Here is a 22,067-nt window from a genome sequence, read left to right as displayed (position 1 = left end):
TTTAAACTTTATTTATTTATCAACAATTGCGAAACAAGTTATTTCAACTTATACTAATCACTCTTGTTGGCCCGGATGTAAGCGCGCGAGGGATCTTATTGTGGGAGGAAACCGGAGTACCCGGGGAAAACCCACGTGGTCGGGCAGGTGACCCTTACCTTTTGTATATATACAATACACACGAACAGCTTAATCAACAAATTTCTTTCTTTCAGATTTTTGAAGAATAGTTTCTTTGGTAGTAAATGACGTTGTATGCAACGACTGCAAGCGAACTATTTCAGAATATATATAATTAATAAAGAATTCACCACATTTTCAGTACACACACACAATCCGCCACAGTGATCAATGACATAGTCCAGACTAATTTTGAGCTTATACTATGTTGTGGCGTCCGTCAGGAAAATTCTTCTCCATAACCATGAGGCCTAGGATACTGGTATTCGACCGGTAACACACTGGGGTGAAATGCCATCAATTTCTTCAAATGAATGCCCTTGATAGATTTTAAAGGTCACTGAGGTCAAAAGTGCTAAATATTAAGAAGACACTTCTCAATAACCAAGCGATCCAGTGAATTGATACAAGTTTGGAGCAAGCGGAGAAGGAGTAAGAAGTTTGTCAAAATGAATGACAGTGACAAGTGTCAGATAAATTCGACCTTGGCCCATTTTGTAGATTGGAATTATATATTGTGCTTGCTGACAACATTGGGGGACAGGTGAACTATTCAGGTCCATTGGGCCTCTTGATTAAAATTCATTTGGAAAATACCACATACGTTCATAAAAACATAAAAATATTGCCATTATGTCGTTCAGTTTTTGTAACGAACAGGAAGTAGATCAGTCGTCCTATTTGGCGGTTTCCAAAGAAACCCGATCAAACTAATGGTGGAAATAAAAAGAATTTAAGAAATAAACAAAGCGAAATAACGCTGGCAAAAGTTGTCGATATTGACGAGGGTTCAAGAGGTCAGCATATTCTAGCACTTGATCAATAATCGCGGGTCACCTTATGTAAGAGTTTCAACAAATACATGTACGTACAGCATACGGTAGATGGGAGCTCGTGTTGCCAGCGACACACATTCCTGAATATTGACAATATGTCAATATTTTCTGCGATTTTATAACCTAACCACGTGGTAGCAACTAAAGCGAATCGGAATTAATAGAATCTTCCCCTACCCTGAGGGTGTGATAGGGAAATCTCCAACCCGGGGGGTGATTTTTGTTGTTGTCTAACCCGAGGCTCTGACGAGGGTTAGACTACAAAAAAATCACCCCGAGGGTTGGAGATTTCTCTGTCTCATCCTCTGAGGGTAGGGGTTGATTATTTTTCTCGCACTCCATTATTTCCGCCACGACGTAAAAAAAAATCCCACGGTACAAGTGTCTGAATGGCGCATGAATATCACCATTCACGTTTCCAAAATTCTACATTCTTCCGCGAGAGCAAAATGACAAACTACAAACGCAATATGAATAACCATTAGAAATATTTATTTTTTGGAAATTAAATATTTCAATTAGCGATAGATACATGGAAATACTTGTATTGAACAACATTTAACTCCCCTATCATTTATTAAGGTAGGGTAGGCTTGCCGCGATGTCAGTTTATAATGACGTCAATTGTTTATGCGCGCGAAAAATTGCAATGGTGTGAGTGTCACGCGTGTGTTCATTCAGAATCAGAGTCATAGATGATCCTCCGACGTTTACTTGTTTTCACTGGACAAGGATTGTTATAGTTAATGTTAACTGTGATGTTACAGTCGCGCAATACGGAACCTGCAAACAAAGCATCCACTCGTCGGTTTGAGTCAGTTGTGATAGCCGACTGAGGTCACCGAGTGCAGTCATGTGGGATAGATTTATCCTCCATGGGTGTTCCACATGGGACATGTCTATCCTACATGAGCAGAGGTGGGAGAAAGAAACGTCTTTCTACATGACCACTATAGATCTAAAGTTACACTAACTGATAATGGTCAGTCAATCCGTCCAAATCCTACTTTTTAAAAGATATTAAGCCTGTATGTGAGTTCCTAAATATCTGTCCTTGTACCGTACAGACAGTCTCCGGTTTCACCATATTTTTTATCCTCGGGTGGAATATCCGTATCCTACATACACGCGGATGACACAGTTCTTTATTCTTGTTTGTACTGGAAAACTAAGCAAGAACATAGTCCATCAAACAATGTTTAACGGTTCATCAAACCTTCAGGCAAATGCATTAATGCTATTCTTGGCGCTACCAAAATCAGGGGTAGACTTACTGTAGAATGCTTTACTCGAGAAGATGTATAATGGGATGTGGATTTCTAAAGAGATTTGTACCAATCTTAACATGAACAACTTTCAATTTTACCACACTGTGCTACCATACCTCACATCACTTACAAAAATGAAAGAGCGTCCCTTTATCTTGTAAGGTGAGCGTTCTCTTTACAGGTGAATGGCGTTATATGGTTATGAATCCACCTGGAGTGCAAATTTGAATTTCGTGAAAGGTTTGTCTCATGTCACCCTCGATGGTTTCGAGAGAAGCGTGTGATGTTGATTGTTCAAAAGACACACAAGTGAATAGATTTTTTAAATACAAATTATAATTAGAAACAGTCGAGAAAAAAATGAATTAAACGGCATCACTCGGACGTTTTGTCCTTCTAGGACTCGTCAGAGATGTCAAGGCCTAAATGTTAAAGCCTCGGAGGCAACTGAGGAAAATTATAGTGATCTCATCAGGAAGTATTCTATTTATGCCATATGAAGCTGTTTTAGGGTCGTTGGTGTACATTGTGCTTACGTTGTTTTATACCTTTTTCTTTTATGTAAACGTTACATTTACTTGGATTGACCAAGATTTACAAGGCGGGTGTCGTCGATGAACCAGAAGACGCGTACTCTTTCGGAACACATAGTTTTATTTTCCTTGTAAATTTGGGGGATCCCCACTTTATTCCTTCTTATATCAATATTTTATCATAGTTTCATAGAAGTTATATTTGAAATATCACTCCGTTAACATGTCAGTAAATTCTTTTTCAACCGCCTTTGTCAGTCATTCGCTTTGCCTTCATAAACTACAAAAAAATCCATTCGCTGACCCTTACCTCCCCTCACCCTTCTGACTATGCCTTTCCATTCGCCGACCCTCACCCTTCTGACATTGCCTTTCCGTTCGCCGACCCTCACCTCCCCTCACCCTTCTGACAATGCTCTTTCCGTTCGGCGACCCTCACCTCCCCTCTCCCTTCTGACATTCCCCTGTCCATTCGTTGACCCTTACCTCCCCTCACCCTTATGACAATGCCTTTCCATTCGGCGACCCTCACCTCACCTTTCTGACATTACCTTTCCATTCGCCGACCCTCACCTCACCCTTCTGACATTGCCTTTCCATTCGGCGATCCTTACCCTTCTGTCATTGCCCTTTCATTCGCCTCCCCTCCCCCTTCTTTCTGACATTGCCTTTCCGTTCGTCGACCCTCACCTCCCCTCACCCTTCTGACAATGCCTTTCCATTCGGCGACCCTCACCTCCCCTCACCCTTCTGAGTATGCTCTTATATTCACTGTTTTTCATCTCCTAATTCCTGTAGCGAACCCCTTCGTCTTCTATCATGTTACAATTTGACCCCATGACTTACCCAGGTACCTTTCCTGTTCCAGACCCTATCCTACTATGTCTTAACCTCATCATGTCCGTATTCCCGACTCTATATCCCGTTTCCTTCAGTAAAGATTGACCATATTTAACCAGTTAGACTGCTACAGATAAAACAAATGCCGATATTTTTTATCTAGTAAACACAAACCAATCTCGGATATGACATCTTCTTCCCCGATCAATACCTGACAGCCCAGGATACTTGACGAGGCAGAAATACATGTGATGCCTCCTCAGCTGTAGACAGAAACCTTCACAAGAGAATTCTAATTTTCGTTCTTTGCCAAAAAATCTTGCCTGCTAAAATGAAATATAGTGTTTAACATGATACAGGACACTGTAGGCAAGCAAAAATCCATTCACCAAATATCGCGTAGAAATTTAGTTTCAGTGTTTTATTGCAGTTCCAGGAAATAACAAAATCTGTCAATATTGAAAGACAGACGAAAAGTAATATTTCCCCCTCAGATCTAGTGTTTTATGCGCCGTTAAACTAAGTGAACTTTTTATTTTTGATATATCAAAATAATCACATTACAAACATACTACTTCTTTACTTTACTGTTATTTCACCTTTGTGTAATGCTGACGTCATATGTACGGGAGAGACATAGACCTATCTTAGCGATTTTATTTTTTAATAGATTTTCGGGCTGAAATGTAATTACTGCATAATGTTTCAATGTTTCCCTAATATATCTGCCATGAAAACATTTATGGAATATGATATGGAAGGAAAGTAGTCGATAAAACACTTACAAGATAACAAAGGTTTTATAACGGAAATTTTACTCCTTCAGAGTAATAAAATTACGTGTCCGTTTTGAAACAGTTGAAATGTAACTGGGAGGTGTTAAACTAAGTAACAGGAGGGTCTGGAAAACTCTGCATTCCCTAAAACTAGAGGAACGAAAGGTATGTCTGTGGTTAATTACATTCCAATCATATTTGTGATTGGTGTAACTGACCATTTCTTCCACAAAGAATGTCACTTTACATTGTCACTTTAAATTGTCACTTTCTACTTACCACGACAGAGCTACAGATGATTAAATGGTCGAATGAAAATCGTTAGAGGAAAACACGATCAATAGCGAATTGGATTTTAAAGTTATATAATTTGCGTGAACTGACGTCAGCGATAACTGTTTCTAACCACTAAAACGGAAATATTCCGGATAAAAATCCACTCGGCTTGTTTAGGTTGAACACCCGAAACCACCATAGCGACTAAAAACTTAAGATGAGTTTACAGAGTTTGTGATTAAGTATGTAATTGATTTATTTCAATCGTGCATGTTGTTATAGCTATTTTTGTTCGTTGGCGGTTCACAAACCTATCGGTTCATAAATGAGGACCACGTGAATTTTATCTAAACACGTTTTATCTTTGTACATTGAGCAATCATTGTATTACTTCCATGGATGCTGGTACTCAATTACACAGCTATGTAGATCAAAACAATGGAAATCGTCTGATATTGATAGCGTAACACAACTACTTTCATATACCTGCATAGTACGAAGTGACAATGTGTTAGAGGCCGTTTTGCTGTTGGAAAGAAGATATGAAGTTCCGGTACGTTTTAAGCAGGTGCTTAACGCGCACCTTCACGTCACAGGTCGTCGTGAACTAAATATTCAGTATTTTGCACCAATGTTCTTCTGTTTTAGCCTCGTTCTGGTTAACCTATCAACGAAAACTCAGTTAATGTGTTTTAAAGGCGTCTTCGTAAAAATAGCTGAGATGAAGCAGAAATTGGTTTTCCAACGCAAAGCCCGTAAAACTACAGCAATAGCGATCGTTATGACACGTCACAAACGTTAGTAGACAAGGCACAAATGTTCCAACACATCGAAACGGAAACTATTCCTGCATGGTTTAGACAATTTAATTGCATTGGGAATTTCGTTCCATCTGTTAAGTCACATGTACTTGTGAAATTTCATTTTGAATTTAGATTTGCTTTAAATGCCAACAAAACCAAAAAAGTGATGACGGAATAAATTGCAAACCTTACTTTTCTAATTGCTTTCAAGATGCTTTAAGTAGAAAGCAAAGTAAGAAGATTTCTAATTGTGTCGAACGTTTTTGTCTCGTTTTCATTCTGTTACATATATCTAATGTTCATGATAGAAGGTGTTCGTTCTACGTTCTGATTGAATCTACTCAAAATTCCTTCAGTAACACTTTAAATGCGAGCTACCTTTGAGAAGCAGCAATCAGTTTTTTTAACGGAAACATTAAGTGTAATATTTTTTAAGTACTAGGACTTCAAAATATTTCCAATTATTTCCATTGTTACCGAGAAATCTAATTAAGTTTAATTCCGCGTGTTGCTAAGATGGCCGATTCCTGACAGTAAACCTCTGTCGTGTCAACTAAAATAAGTTATAATGACAGTCCATCTTATCTGTAGGAAAATCACTTGATAAAAGGAGCATGGAAATATTGCATTGGATTTCGTGAACCCTCATCTGCACAGTGGCAAAAAGTACTAGTCAATCGCAGCATCTCGGATATGTCCGTCAAAGTTCGGTTGATTCCGAGCATTGGCGGAATGAACCGAGATAACATTTGATTTGTAAAGGTATGTGTTATAACAAGATGGAGATGATAAAAGAAAGAAAACCTAACTATATGTATTATAAACATATGGAATCCAATTTAACTACGGTAAAGTGGTACAACCAAGATTAAATAACGGGTATGTCGCATCATTTACTCCAACCGTTAAATACTGACGGGGTTACGATGTACAGAATTGTAAACCATAGTTATCCAATGTTTATATAAAATATAACGAAATGAAAACTACTGACGCACAAACGCCTTTTTAGTGTTAAAATCATATGAAGTGTTATCATTAATCAACTGTAATAACTGACCACCAACTAATCACTGTTTACAGTTGTATCACGTGATCAGTCGGTGGTCACTGTTTACAGTTGTATCACGTGATCAGTCGGTGATCACTGTTTACAGTTGTATTATGTGATCAGTTGGTGATCACTGTTTACAGTTGTATCGTGTGATCAGTCGGTGGTCACTGTTTACAGTTGTATCACGTGATCAGTCGGTGGTCACTGTTTACAGTTGTATCACGTGATCAGTCGGTGATCACTGTTTACAGTTGTATCATGTGATCAGTCGGTGATCACTGTTTACAGTTGTATCACGTGATCAGTCGGTGTCACTGTACAGTTGTATCATGTGGTCATCGGTGGTCACTGTTTACAGCTGTATCATGTGATCACTGGTCACTGTTTACAGTTGTGTCATGTGGTCAGTCGGTGGTCACTGTTTACAGCTGTATCATGTGATCAGTCGGTGATCACTGTTTACAGTTGTATCATGTGATCAGTCGGTGATCACTGTTTACATCTGTATCATGTGATCAGTCGGTGATCACTGTTTACAGTTGTATCACGTGATCAGTCGGTGATCACTGTTTACAGTTGTATCATGTGATCAGTCGGTGATCACTGTTTACAGTTGTATCACGTGATCAGTCGGTGATCACTGTTTACAGTTGTATCATGTGGTCAGTCGGTGGTCACTGTTTACAGCTGTATCATGTGATCAGTCGGTGGTCACTGTTTACAGTTGTGTCATGTGGTCAGTCGGTGGTCACTGTTTACAGCTGTATCATGTGATCAGTCGGTGATCACTGTTTACAGTTGTATCATGTGATCAGTCGGTGATCACTGTTTACATCTGTATCATGTGATCAGTCGGTGATCACTGTTTACAGTTGTATCATGTGATCAGTCGGTGATCACTGTTTACATCTGTATCATGTGATCAGCCGGTGATCACCGTTTACAGTTCTATCATGACATCATGTTAACAATGATATCATAATCTAATCATGCAGTTTTTAAAGCCTTTGAAATTAATAAATAAGGAATTTTCAATGATATTAGTAAAAAAAGAAAAAAAGAAAAACGGTGTGTTATCGACCAATCAAATATCTGGAGAGTCATACAAGGTTGTACAAAAGAAACAAATTTGGCAATAGATAAGTCAAACAATAAATAAAACAGCTGTTTTCTCCTACAGTTAGTGACGTAATGGTTGTATACTATCAACGTATCTAACTGATAGTGTTTGAGTGAAAACAGAAATATTTATTCTTAATATCAGCGATATGACTATCTGTGTGAATTATTCGGCCCAGTGGAAATTATGACGCACACACGATTGATAAGTTCAAGGCCTGATCGATACAAAATCATCAATTAAAGTGAAGGTTTTACTCAAACGTTCTGTTCACCAAATTATTCATGGTCTCACGCTTGGCTGCATGATCACTGGAGCGTTTGGTCTGGTAAATGTTTGACTTAGACGTTGAATTCTAGATCAGTTGTGCTATTTATTGCCTATTCTCGGGGGTATTGCACGCCTGCCCGTAACGGTTGCTGTTTGTTGTGATGGTGATAGGTTATTGTTGAAAGGCTAATCGATCAATTCTTTTCTTGTTTGTTTGTTTTTGTTTTATCAAATGCGCAGATTTTCATTTGCTTGAACAATATCTTGGTCAAAAATATTAAACGTGAAATATCTAAATTAAGAAAAGAGAAAAAGAGAGCAAAATAGTTAATAAAATATCTTGAATATTACAGTACTTACAAAACTCAATGCGATTAGACAAAAATGTTTCTGGTAACAGTTGAAACTTCCCTCATAGCGCTATCACCTATCAACACAAGGGTTTCGTGATTATGGTGTTTGGTAGGGAAAGCTTTTTGGAAGCAGGCAGACTATTGTATTTCACTGTGAAGAAAGCGATATTGTTGTTATTTTGTACATACGGGTTTCCATAGAAATGCATCTATATATTAATACAGTAGGCTGACGAAGCCGCATTTCCAATAATGAACAGACCCACGATCATGGACCAGTATCGCTTACGATATCGCCGTGGGCCGCAGCATCGTCGTTAATACTATAGTTTATTGATTTGCATACGAGTTTTTGCGAGATTTAGCGAGATAACCAACGGGGCACCATATGTCTACTGCGGATTTCTACTCTCAATTTTAGTATGTAGACAAGAACACCCAGCCAATCAAATGTATGGAGTCTGTTACAGAGTCCATCTGTCTCCTCTCATCCGTATCTCCTCTTACTGTCTCTGTTACTCAAGACCCGAGCACGCATTTCTGTTTCGAATTAAGCTGTATTCCGTACTCTGTTGGTTTGAAGGTCATTTTTGTCCGGCGTTTGTCTCATTGAGATACAGACTGTACACGGGTTACCATGACAACTGAAGTGTATGGTATTACTTGTTGCTTGGAACTTAATGTCTTGTGTTGAAGGACCAGAAAATATTCCTGTTATTGCGATTCACTACAGAGAAAATGTGTCTGTGTTAGTTTGGTAATATGGATGTTTGTTGATTAAATGTCGAGATCCTCTTTCAGCTAGATATTACTTAATACCGTCGATATGGAGTTAATATCCGTCCGTCAGACTGTAGAACAATATACATATATATATATATATGAACATCGTGATTTTCTACGGTCGAATTCATGTTATCGTTTCAAGAGGAATTTATGGACAAACACGAAATCCACAAGAGATAAGAAATAATTCACAAATTGACCCGAAACCTACTGACACAATCCAATATGTGCTGTACACAGAGTTACCCTGTTATAATGAAAATATAAAAGAGATATTGAGGTTTGATGACAGAGAAGATACAAGTAAAACGAATTCAGCGAATTTAAAAGTCAGCGTTGAAGAAAACTAGAAAATTAATTTCTCGTGAAAATCGTTAGATAAAGGATAAAGAATGAAATCAGTGCATTGCACTTTGCACAGGTAGCCTTAAACACCAAAGGAAATAAAGATATCTAGAGTTATTTCCCTTAAGAAAAATTAGAGATTCTCATTGGTCGATCATTTGTGACGTCATTTCTAAGCATATTTTCATCAGAAGTGTTTATGAAGGTCGAGTGCATTAAATCGTCTATATTTAATTAGTAAACACGTCCAACACTTCAAAGTTTATTTGCAGGTTATTTTTATCCCGATATGTGACAATGGCGACCACTGACGTGATCCACGCTACGATCCAACCCCTTTTTAAACTTTTGTGCGATATGTTTTACTTTCTATGTTTCCTAGCATACACGTACACATAAATACCATATTGCTATGTCTACAGCTTGCTTTCACCACGCATCCTCCGCTTTTTAAAAATACTTCTGTACTTGATAGGAAAATAACTGTTTGTTTCTTTAAATTGTATCATGCTGGAATATTTACTTCCACACCGAGGGCAATACACGTGCAAATATATACTCAAGAGGTTAAACTATCATTAACAGGAAATTTTCAGTGTTTGCCAATTGATAAACATGGTATTGATTGAATCAATCAGAATCAATCAATAAATCAATCAATTAATCAATCAATCGTACTTGTCTCAAGTATGTACCATCAATAAAAGGATAAAATATACAAGGACATTGACATTCCTACGGGGTGACCTTTCTTGTGTGTTACGAGATCACGAACTGCCATCGGCGTAGAAATACTGAAAACAGTAATAAATTTTCCTCTCCTAACATTGAAGAAGTAAACCTTGAGCTTGCACTCGGAAGTCACTGCTTAAATGAATGAATGATGATTGACTGGATACAAGGAATAATTCGTACCCTTATGTCATTTTTGTCCCAAACTAGTTGATATATGTATCAATATTACATATGGACACATTTGCGTATTAATGACGTCATATATATTTATCTACAAAGTCTTGACATGTTGATCGATCTGACCACACCTTCCCCAATCTTTTATATTCCCCTTACCATACTGAAATTGCGCTGTGTATCATACACTAATGGTTGTAAATGTGTAAATAAACCTGTTAACACGTTCACGTTAAAAGTGCGCTTGTCTCTGCTCAGTAACAAATGTTTGTCCGTGTTATCCTTACACTAAAATTCAGGAAACGTGCACTTTTCGCTTGAACTCGTTGATTACTAAAAAGCTTATTTTTTATAAGTTCACTGCATACAGACCGACCGTTAATTCAATGCTTGTTCTCATAAATTATTTGGGAAACGCCATGTCCTTCCATTTTCTCTTTACCTACACAGTAAAAACTGTATGTCTTTTTACCTACAGAGTAAATACTGTGTGTCTCTTTACATACAGAGTAAATATTGTGTGTCTCTTTACCTACAGAGTAAATACTGTGTGTCTCTTTACCTACACAGTAAATACTGTATGTCTCTTTACCTACAGAGTAAATTCTGTGTGTCTCTTTACCTACAGAGTAAATACTGTGTGTCTCTTTACCTACACAGTAAATACTGTGTGTCTCTCTACCTACACAGTAAATACTGTGTGTCTCTCTACCTACACAGTAAATACTGTGTGTCTCTCTACTTGTTGAGTAAATTCTGTGTGTCTCTTTACCTACACAGTAAATACTGTGTGTCTCTTTACCTACACAGTAAATACTGTGTGTGTCTTTACCTACACAGTAAATACTGTGTGTCTCTTTACCTACAGAGTAAATACTATGTGTCTCTTTACCTACAGAGTAAATACTGTGTGTCTCTTTACATACAGAGTAAATATTGTGTGTCTCTTTACCTACAGAGTAAATACTGTGTGTCTCTTTACCTACAGAGTAAATACTGTGTGTCTCTTTACCTACATAGTAAATTCTGTGTGTCTCTTTACCTACAGAGTAAATACTGTGTGTCTCTTTACCTACACAGTAAATACTGTGTCTCTCTACCTACACAGTAAATACTGTGTGTCTCTCTACCTACACAGTAAATACTGTGTGTCTCTCTACCTACACAGTAAATACTGTGTGTCTCTTTACCTACACAGTAAATACTGTGTGTCTCTTTACAGTAAATACTGTGTGTCTCTTTACCTACACAGTAAATACTGTGTGTGTCTTTACCTACACAGTAAATACTGTGTGTCTCTTTACCTACACAGTAAATACTGTGTGTCTCTTTACCTACACAGTAAATACTGTGTGTCTCTTTACCTACACAGTAAATACTGTGTGTCTCTCTACCTACACAGTAAATACTGTGTGTCTCTCTACTTGTTGAGTAAATTCTGTGTGTCTCTTTACCTACACAGTAAATACTGTGTGTGTCTTTACCTACAGAGTAAATACTGTGTTTCTCTTTACCTACACAGTAAATACTGTGTGTCTCTTTATCTACACAGTAAATACTGTGTGTCTCTTTACCTACACAGTAAATACTGTGTGTCTCTCTACTTGTTGAGTAAATTCTGTGTGTCTCTTTACCTACACAGTAAATACTGTGTGTCTCTTTACCTACACAGTAAATACTGTGTGTCTCTTTACCTACACAGTAAATACTGTGTGTCTCTTTACCTACATAGTAAATACTGTGTGTCTCTTTATCTACACAGTAAATACTGTATGTCTCTTTACCTACACAGTAAATACTGTGTGTCTCTCTACCTACACAGTAAATACTGTGTGTCTCTTTACCTACACAGTAAATACTGTGTGTCTCTCTACCTACACAGTAAATCCTGTGTGTCTCTCTACTTGTTGAGTAAATTCTGTGTTTTTGTTTTGTAAACGAGTTTTGATTTTGTTTCTTTACTCGCTCAGTATAAAGCTTTTTTTGGTTTGGTATTTTGACTCGTTCATTAATTTTTTTCGTTTTTGTTGTTCACTTGTCCTTCACATTTTGTCTGTTTCGGTGGTCACTTGTCCTTCACATTTTGTCTGTTACGGTGGTCACTTGTCCGCCACATTTTGTCTGTTACGGTGGTCACTTGTTCGTCACATATTGTCTGTTACGGTGATCTCTTGTCCGTCACATTTTGTCTGTTTCGGTGACACTTGTTCGTCACATTTTGTCTGTTTCGAACGTCACTTGTCCTTCACATTTTGTCTGTTTCGAAGGTCACTTGTCCGCTACATTTTTTCTGTTACGGTGGTCACTTGTCCGTCACATTTTGTCTGTTTCGAACGTCACTTGTTCGTCACATTTTGTCTGTTTCGAACGTCACTTGTCCTTCACATTTTGTCTGTTTCGAAGGTCATTTGTCCTTCACATTTTGTCTGTTTCGAACGTCACTTGTCCTTCACATTTTGTCTGTTTCGGTGGTCACTTGTCCGTCACATTTTGTCTGTTTCGGTGGTCACTTGTCCGCCACATTTTGTCTGTTACGGTGGTCACTTGTCCGTCACATTTTGTCTGTTTCGAACGTCACTTGTCCGCCACATTTTGTCTGTTACGGTGGTCACTTGTCTGTAGTATCTCTCTCCATTTTGATATTCGTGTTCCTAACCGTAAAATTCAATCAATAATATCACTTTTCTCAAAATTCCTCTCCTCAAAGCCTCTTCATGTTTTCTATAAGTTTTGCCAGCTTTGTCTCACCTTCTTTGTTAAAATGTGTCCGTTTTTGTGTTTACAGTAGACCGGAGTGACGGTCCAATTCAGTGTTACGATTGTCTGTCGTTCTCCACCATTGATAACTACTGTGGCGACCCCTTTAATGAAACCAACAAGGGAGTTAAGACAATTTCATGTTACGGTTTCTGCGTCAAATGGGTCCGTAATGTCCGCCCAGGTAAGTCGTCCGCAAAGCTGATTTCTCGTTTGATTGATTGATAGGTCTTCAGAAGACGTCCGACTTTACGGTGATAGGCGAGGGGTCTAACTGCGAGTAGCACTATTACTCTGTCATAATAAATTCATAACTATTTTGAAAAAAAGAGATGTTCATGTTTTAGAGAAAATCTATCGTGAGTTTGTGTATAAAAACAGAATGTAGGGATTTGTTTGGTAAATTTTGTGTTAAAATGTGTTCGGCTGGGTTGTCGGGTAAATATCAGTGAAAGTTTGTCAGAATTCTTGGTATGTATTTGTATTTTACTTATATCATAGATCCGGGTTTTCGTATTCATTTGAAAAAAATTTGCCCTAAGTTACCTTATTATCAATATAACCATGTGAAGCGTCATATGTAAATCATGTTATAATATGTACGTATGTAATATATCTATCTTATATTACAGGTGTGATGCGCTACCAGGTGTAACATGATGTACATATGTAATATTTATCTATCTTATATTACAGGTGTGATGCGCTACCAGGTGTAACATGATGTACATATGTAATATTTATTTATCTTATATTACAGGTGTGGTGCGCTACCAGGTGTAACATATGTAATATTTATCTATCTTATATTACAGGTGCGATGCGCTACCAGGTGTTACATGATGTACATATATAATATTTACCTATCTTATATTACAGGTGTGGTGTGGTGCGCTACCAGATGTAACATATGTAATATTTATCTATCTTATATTACAGGTGTGATGCGCTACCAGGTGTAACATGATGTACATATGTAATATTTATCTATCTTATATTACAGGTGTGGTGCGCTACCAGGTGTAACATATGTAATATTTATCTATCTTATATTACAGGTGCGATGCGCTACCAGGTGTAACATGATGTACATATATAATATTTACCTATCTTATATTACAGGTGTGGTGTGGTGCGCTACCAGATGTAACATATGTAATATTTATCTATCTTATATTACAGGTGTGATGCGCTACCAGGTGTAACATGATGTACATATGTAATATTTATCTATCTTATATTACAGGTGTGGTGTGGTGCGCTACCAGGTGTAACATATGTAATAATTATCTATCTTATATTACAAGTGTGGTGTGATGCGCTACCAGGTGTAACATAATTAATATTTATCTATCTTATATTACAGGTGTGATGCACTACCAGGTGTAACATGATGTACATATGTAATATTAATCTATCTTATGTTACAGGTGTGGTGCGTTACAAGGTGTAACATGATGTACATATGTAATATTTATCTCTCCTATATTACAGGTGTGGTGCGTTACCAGAGGACCTGTTCCTCTAACTTGACCATCACTATGAACATTAACGCCGTGTGTATAGCCGAGTCAAGACCCCGAACAGGCAATATCTGTTTCTGTGAAAAATGGAAATGTAATGCCGGGACGTCTTTAAAACCTGAAACTCACGTGCGATCCCTGATGACGTTTATTACCCTAGTAATACTTCTCACTTGCTTCCGATAGAGGAGAATGCACGTGTAGACAAAATTCACTTGACGTGCAGATTGGCACTATTAATGGCCTTTGTGTATAAAAAACTGTCTGCTAAAATATAGAATTCCTGATTGTTTTATGTCAGGTATCACGTGATAATATGGCGGGAACGATTATTTAACAATACAAGTGTTTAATGTGATACACGTCACGTGATTACCTGTTCCCATCAGGTAAACAGGATTATAATGTGAGGCACCTTCGTCCAGAAAAGTGATGTAACCTAACATCTCAAAATTGTTTTTGAGAAGTGAGAGCGTTATGGAATGTATATAGCTCTGATTCCTTTTAGTGGATTTAGTTTGATAGAGTTTTCCACCTTCCTTGATACATAATACATACACTTTTCAATTATGACGAATGAAATGTAATTTCCATTACGTCATACCGATTATGACGTCACCATGTTACGGGACGGTTTTGTTATAACCGGATGTGACGCAATCGGATGTGTACTTATAAAGTGTGATGCAACCACTTGTGGTTACGCGTCCATTCATGATGTTCATGTTTGGTTGGTACCGGATGTGACGCAATGAATTAATCAACCTCTTTTTTCTTATATTTGGCATAAGAATTTAATAGGTCACCTTGTAGAACAACTAATGTATCAATATTCACATTTTAAAAATTCTTTTTTTCCTTTCGGTAGTTACAATGATAGGTATATTTAATTGTCACCTGAACATGTGCACAGAAATTTGATAAATATATCTGTTTTTAAACAAATATTAAAATCACCTTCTTATATCTAAAGTTTACATTTCAAAATATACTGTTAATTCTCTAATGATAGTTCGTCATCGCCTTTCGAGTTAGCCATATCCGGAGACGGTTTCGTGATTAGTTGTAACATTTGGTCGTTAGCCCTACCTTCTTCCGATCTATGATAAATGGGCGTTTAATTGATAAAATCTTACCAATTAAAAATCACTAAAATATTGTTCCATTTGAAATATTATTCAGGACTATTTTATACAGACATCTTAGTCAAGTCTTATGTATTAAGAAATATCACACATTTTTGCCTGAATCTCGACTGGATGAAACCACAAACAAAATATTTGAGCATGTTTTTTGTCAACCTTGAACCATTTAGGGAGTTTGAAATAAAAGACAAGATGTTTCCATGGCATCTACTGTCTTTATTTCCACCGTTATAACGTCTATCACAGTAAAATGATGCGTTAAAGCTTGAAATTCCTCCGCTGCTTAGTATCGATTGTACAGACCGGAAATTCCAAGGGCTAACAAAATCATAAATTCTTATGACTAAAGTATTTTAAACCCGAAAAACTTTCGGTTTTGGATCTGACTCGAAAGGTAGCTATGGATTCTCATCCTTTTTGTCTTTCCGTTTTCATTATTGTCCATTTTTCTCCCTTGAGGTTGAGCGAGGGAAGAAATGTTTGTGAAGCTGCTCTGGTAGATTTAACAGTATGAGAGTGTGTGTTTACATACAATATAACCTGTATCCTAAATACGTTTTTTCACGTCAGTTTCACGAAGATGGAAGGCACACCTTTCATCGCATGTGAACTATACATCCACTGTTTTACGTTGTATTATGTACATTAATTCAGACGACACTTTATTCTTTTTATTAATTTTGAATTTATATAGTTGTCATGGGCGCCTTGTGGTAATCTCATTAGTATTTACAGGCGCTAAATACAGTATATCATTATCGTATGTTTCATATTGCTTATTTGATTTTGAAAATTTTAAATGCATGATTAGATAAAAAGTGATATATGTGTACATATAAATCAGAAAACAGAGCATGCAATGACACGTGATAGAACTACATGTAGTGTCCGTAACACATTGACTTCATCACCGAACGTTTCACATACCAAAAAAACCTCACGAGAGCCCGTCATAGGGTGACGTCATTGAAACGTCATATATAGACCTGGTCGTATTTCAAATCAAGGGCAATAACTCTGAAAGTCTTGCTATCAGAAATCCTTAAACTTAGCTATAAATTAAGAGAATTTTCTTAGATGTGGGTGTTTAAATCAGATAAGTAACTGTAATTAAATTCAAGCCGAGATGAATCGTTCAAACAGACGCCGATATTAGAACTTAAGCTGATAACTCGTCAAAGTGAAACTTGTTCATCATAGCGGGACATACAGGCCCACTCAGAAATCGTCATAAGTGTGTTTTAGCAGGGTCCGTGACGACATGACGCTAGCTTGGATTTCGTCATAAATGGAATCGGAGAATATCCGTCTATACTGGTGAACAGTCAGTTATTTTCCACCAATATGATTACGCATAGTTAAAGTTTCTGATGACTCGTTGTGTAAAGAAAGCTCTTGACTTTTGTGTTTTATAATACCAGTTGTGACGGTGTTTATTTTGAGTAAGACTTTCAGCCCTTATCAGACGGCATCGTTTGGTGCATATTCGCTATAGATTCGAGAAACTAATAGAAAAATCAGCATCATCATCAATTCATAATTCAAATCGTCATTAAAAAAAACAAAGATGATGTTCTTCCATTGTTCCAATCTTCTTTGTTGATTATATAATACAGCGTTGCTATGGTGACGGATAATCTGTACACAGGGTGTGGTTTTGTTGACACTCCAAAGATTATCCGTCATAGCGAGCATATTCCTTGTACGTAGAGACGTAGAATTGTTAGATATCGCGAAACTGTTTTTCTTTCTTTTGTGTACATAACAATGCCTCTGCGATTCGACCACTTTAGTATATGACTATATTTGGTCCGTTTACGTCATGTGACGTATGGCGAATGGTTAGGTCCTCTATATAATTCGGATTATTTGGTCTGTGTGCGTCATGTAACGTATATATAAGACTCTGTAATCCGGATTCACTGGTCTGTGACGTCATGTGACGTTCAAATTTCGTACATTTTGGTGTTTGTACACAATGGGTGTATTTGTTTGTTTGCTGGCATTGATGCTTGCTTCAAATATTCGCAGTTGGAGTTTTTGAGTCAACATAGTGTTGCTGGTATGTAGTCACTAAAACTTTTCAACTAGAACTTGTATCACTAATAATGTTTAGTTATTCTATTCATCTTCACGATGTACACACCGAGATGTACGTATATCTTTTCCTGAAATATTCTCTTTTACGAAAAAATATTCTTTTCCTATTATATAATCAAATACGTTATCGAAATTGCATATCCGGAATATTTCACCTTTTTTTTTTAGACAATCCCTAGAAAGATATATCGTGAATAGAAGGAACAGTAAAAGTGAAGCAGCGTTGTTTTATATCATCTTTGTTGGTCTTTGCACTTTACATTTCTCTTTGTGATATTTAAAATACCGTAGTAATATAAATAGGATATCATAATACAGTATATATCAGTAATTAAATCAATGTGGGTTGTCCGCTGGATGCTGGAGAATCTCTGACAGCTACTTTCTTGCTTTAAATTGTCTCTCATGTTTTTAATCTGATTTTGGGACTCTGTGCATTGATGATGAATATATGAATGAAAAGAGAGAGGGAGAGAGAAAGATTAATGGAAAAAAAACTACAAAATTGTTTGTCAAATTAAAAAAATTAACATTAAATTTAAGATAATTTATACTGGGCACCTTAAATATCTTTCCGGTTGTAGAGTCGAGCTTATTTAGATGATACTTGTGGGATAATCTATATATCAAACACAATTTATAAGTGTTTTTTTCAAAGTTGAAAATTGTCTTGGCAAAACAACAATTTCATCAATTTTATCATTTAAATGTATTGACAATGCGTCAGTACAGTCATTCAGATTTTTCCCTTTTCTTTTTCTATATAAATATTTTAATTTCGGGATTGGAAAGAATCTTTAATTTTAAACATTTTTTGATATTACTGATGGAATATATTCAATCACTGAACAGTAACACGTTGTTGCGCACTTTCGGTTTTGACCGGAAGCGCATATTAGCGATGTTAGCCTCGTTGTCGATTAAGACTCGGGAGCATTTGGTTTGCTTTCGCTAACACATTTATCTCAATTATATGCAATCTCTGTTCCTATATTTGCGTGTCATTTGCACCTAAATTAATTGTTTGTAAGGCATTTTCATTAAAATCAAAAGAATTGGTTTTCTCTTCCTGTTATTTATTCCACGCAATATGCATTTGCAATTGACGCAGGGTTTCCTTTTCATTAATTTGGTAACAATATTTTAATTCTTACTTTCTCTATTCAGATTAAAATTTGATCGAATTTCTATTCATAATTTCATGAAACTCATCTGTCAGAGTTTTCCAATAGAGGTCTTAAGAATAACGAGACAAGTCTCCAAGGAACTTAGTAATTAAGGCAATCCTGCAGACACACAAAGGATATTTATTTTGCAAGAAGATGCTTTCATGTCATTTTCATATATCGTGCTATTTAAAACATCTGATTCAAAGGAATTTGACTGGCAAGGCGGTGATATATAAAGAATTGTTTTACTGTAATTAATCTTACTATCTTAATATTGGAGTGAAAGTATCGAGTCTTAAGAATGAAACTGAAAAAAATGTCGAAAACTGATGTAGTAGGTCATCGAACTTATAGCTGGTTTCAGATCAAACGGCCTTAAAGATACCCAAAAACGTTCATTAACTGACCTTAAAATATCTTAACCACAGTTTTTATCATCATAAGGGAATAATGGTTTATTCTTGGCCGATTATTGATCCTACATGACTCTGGAAGCCCCAAATAGGTCACACAGTGGTTTTTCAATTTTTTTTGGTACACCAATTTTCTGACATGTATCGGATATTGTAGAGACTATGTCTGTAAGGAACGGGGATATACTGCTGAGTTAGTATGGCTATTAATACAAGATATAGGCGACTGACGGCAAGCCCGTGACAAAGAGTTTCGAGAGATGCAGGAAAATGAAGATTACAGAGATTTTTTATGAGCAGAAGACGCTTACCATTCCGGACGACCTGGTCGTTATCTCGTTGTATTTTTCCACTTTGTCTTTGTGTGCAATTCTTTGTTTTGTTCATAGTTTACCCTAGTTTCATGGAATCACTGTTAAAAACAAAAACATAATCTCTATTGCAACAACGGAAGACCAAAAATACATCCTCTCTAGAAATGATCGTTAACCTGAAACCTACGATCAATGCAAGCAAGAGTTATTTTCTACTGAAACAAACCGTATTTCTGCAAACATTTACCTCTGAATTTCCTAGCTCGAAAAGAAAAGCGTTCAAAACAAAACCAAGAGAGACAACTCTTACAATGTGCGCTGCCAAAACTATTCCATTACCTCTTTTCGACGAATTCAGTCATTGGAACAACTCTCACGAACTTTCGCTAGCCCAAAGTGAATAACATTTTTCTGTTTACAATTGGGTCAGCATCTAGATATTATCGATGTATCGCTTTTATCACTTTAACAAAGGTGGGGTGTCAACTGGGTCGGTGCATATAGTCCCTCATTATTTTGTGTACTCCTAAGGAAATCTAAGGTTTCAAATCAGGAACAGTAAAATATACACGTGACTTTCAAAGTTCCTACAAACTGAACTGGAGTGAGAATTGCAGTTTTTTTTCTGGTAAATGAGGTCATGAGATTTAAGTTATAAAAAACTGATAAAGGAGGTCACGGCCACATAGTTTTTGTCGGGTCTATATTCACATGAAATACCTTCCATTATACTAAATGACGACAGTCCTACCTGACATATTGCTGACCATTACTGATCCTATAGGTCACGGAAACCCATAACAGGGAGACTAGTGTATTTCAAATTTAAACAACTTAACCCTAACAGTAACCATTATATGTTTATCTAATGATAAAACACTTTTGCTGAGTCCTTTACAACACGTGATATGCGTTCTCGCGATATTCGCAGAGATGTAAGGTTTTGCATGACGTCATACATTTACAGCTGACTCACGCAGCACCCACTGGTCGTAAGTTAGTGCAGCTTAATGACGCCATTTCCGTACCAATTAAGTAGCCCAAAATTTGTTTTTCATTTACGAAAGCATTGCGACTTTAAGGTGAGACTTGCAGCGAAATTAAGGGAAAGAATAGGATAAGGGACACACACCGATATTTTAAATAAGTGTGCGCATTGTTATCGGTAATCACGTGTGTGTTTTTCTTAAACTTGTCGACGTAAGTATAAAATTATTCTAAGTACACGTGGTATCCTCTGCTTTTCTAAAACCAACATATTCCGTGCCGCAAATCGCCGTTTTCCTTGATCATACCTAGTCCTTCAGATAATGCTGGTCCTACATCCGGCCAGGGAAACTAGACACGTGATCTTCCTTTTGTCTGCGAACTTTGAATTCGATAGACTGCCAGATGTCACAAGGTGAATCGGTGATAATTATAAATAAACGATTGTACAGGGTGATTCACATCACCATCTCATCTACCAATATCAATTTTAAACGATACAGCCGAGTTTAATGAAAACGATCACTTTAACACAGATACAAACATTTTTTTACAGAAATACAAAACATACTTTTATCTTTATTCTTGTAGAATTTATACCTGTTCTCATAAATCACATAATATGTTCAATGTGACGTCCTTTCTGCGAAATGACGATGTTGAGCCTTTTCTTAAAATTGTTGATCGTGTCCTTGTAGATTTCAACCGTAATTCTACTAATTGCTTTCAGGCCTGAGATTGTACAATTTGTCCTTCAAATAACTCAAAAGAAAAAGTCCAGCGTGTTCAGATCCAGGAAGTGGGGAGGCCATACATGATTTGTCCGCTAGGAAAAGCAATTTCTCCAAATGTGTCCTGAAGCCACTTCTGATGTGTGTGACATTGCTCCATCCTGTTGAAACCAAACACCATCAACATCAACAGTTCGCTTTCTGAGTGCGGGAAGGAATTTACTGTTTTACATGTTTAAATACCGTGCACTGTTTACCGATGGTGTTTTTCCTTCTGATTCAAAGAAAAATGGTACATTTACACCAACCGAACTCAGCACAAACCAGCTTTTCACTTTGTCATTAATGCAGCTTCTCTTTCAGAAACTATACACTATCGGCGATATTCGTGTTGTCAGTCATCCGATGAGCAAACAGTAGTCTCATTGTAACATCTGTATCCTTCAAATGTTGTATCACTGGCTCTTTGTTTGGAAACAGCTTCCAGTCAAACCGTAACATTCTGTAAACACTTCCATAGCTGGGGCTTGAATTAGCAGATATTTTCAATGTCACCTAGCACTTTATTAACTGACC

General features: G+C 36.9%; 1 protein-coding gene across 1 annotated transcript in view; it reads left to right on the top strand.

Annotated features, from left to right (window-relative positions):
• Positions 1-18,936, top strand: part of LOC132555236 (uncharacterized) — a 91,675-nt gene extending 72,739 nt beyond the window's left edge. The window contains exons 3-4 of the mRNA XM_060219586.1: positions 13,138-13,293; positions 14,604-18,936. Coding sequence (XP_060075569.1) covers positions 13,138-13,293; positions 14,604-14,818 — 371 coding nt within the window. The 3' untranslated portion in view covers positions 14,819-18,936. The remainder of the gene's footprint in view (positions 1-13,137; positions 13,294-14,603) is intronic.
• The last annotated feature ends 3,131 nt before the right edge of the window (positions 18,937-22,067 follow it).

The sequence above is a fragment of the Ylistrum balloti genome, unplaced genomic scaffold (assembly GCF_031769215.1).
Source record: "Ylistrum balloti isolate Yb309-2 unplaced genomic scaffold, AGI_CSIRO_Ybal_v1 Utg370464, whole genome shotgun sequence".
Lineage (NCBI taxonomy): Eukaryota > Metazoa > Mollusca > Bivalvia > Pectinida > Pectinidae > Ylistrum > Ylistrum balloti.
The sequence above is the reverse complement of the archived record's forward strand: the minus strand, read 5'-3'. Positions and strand labels throughout refer to the sequence as shown.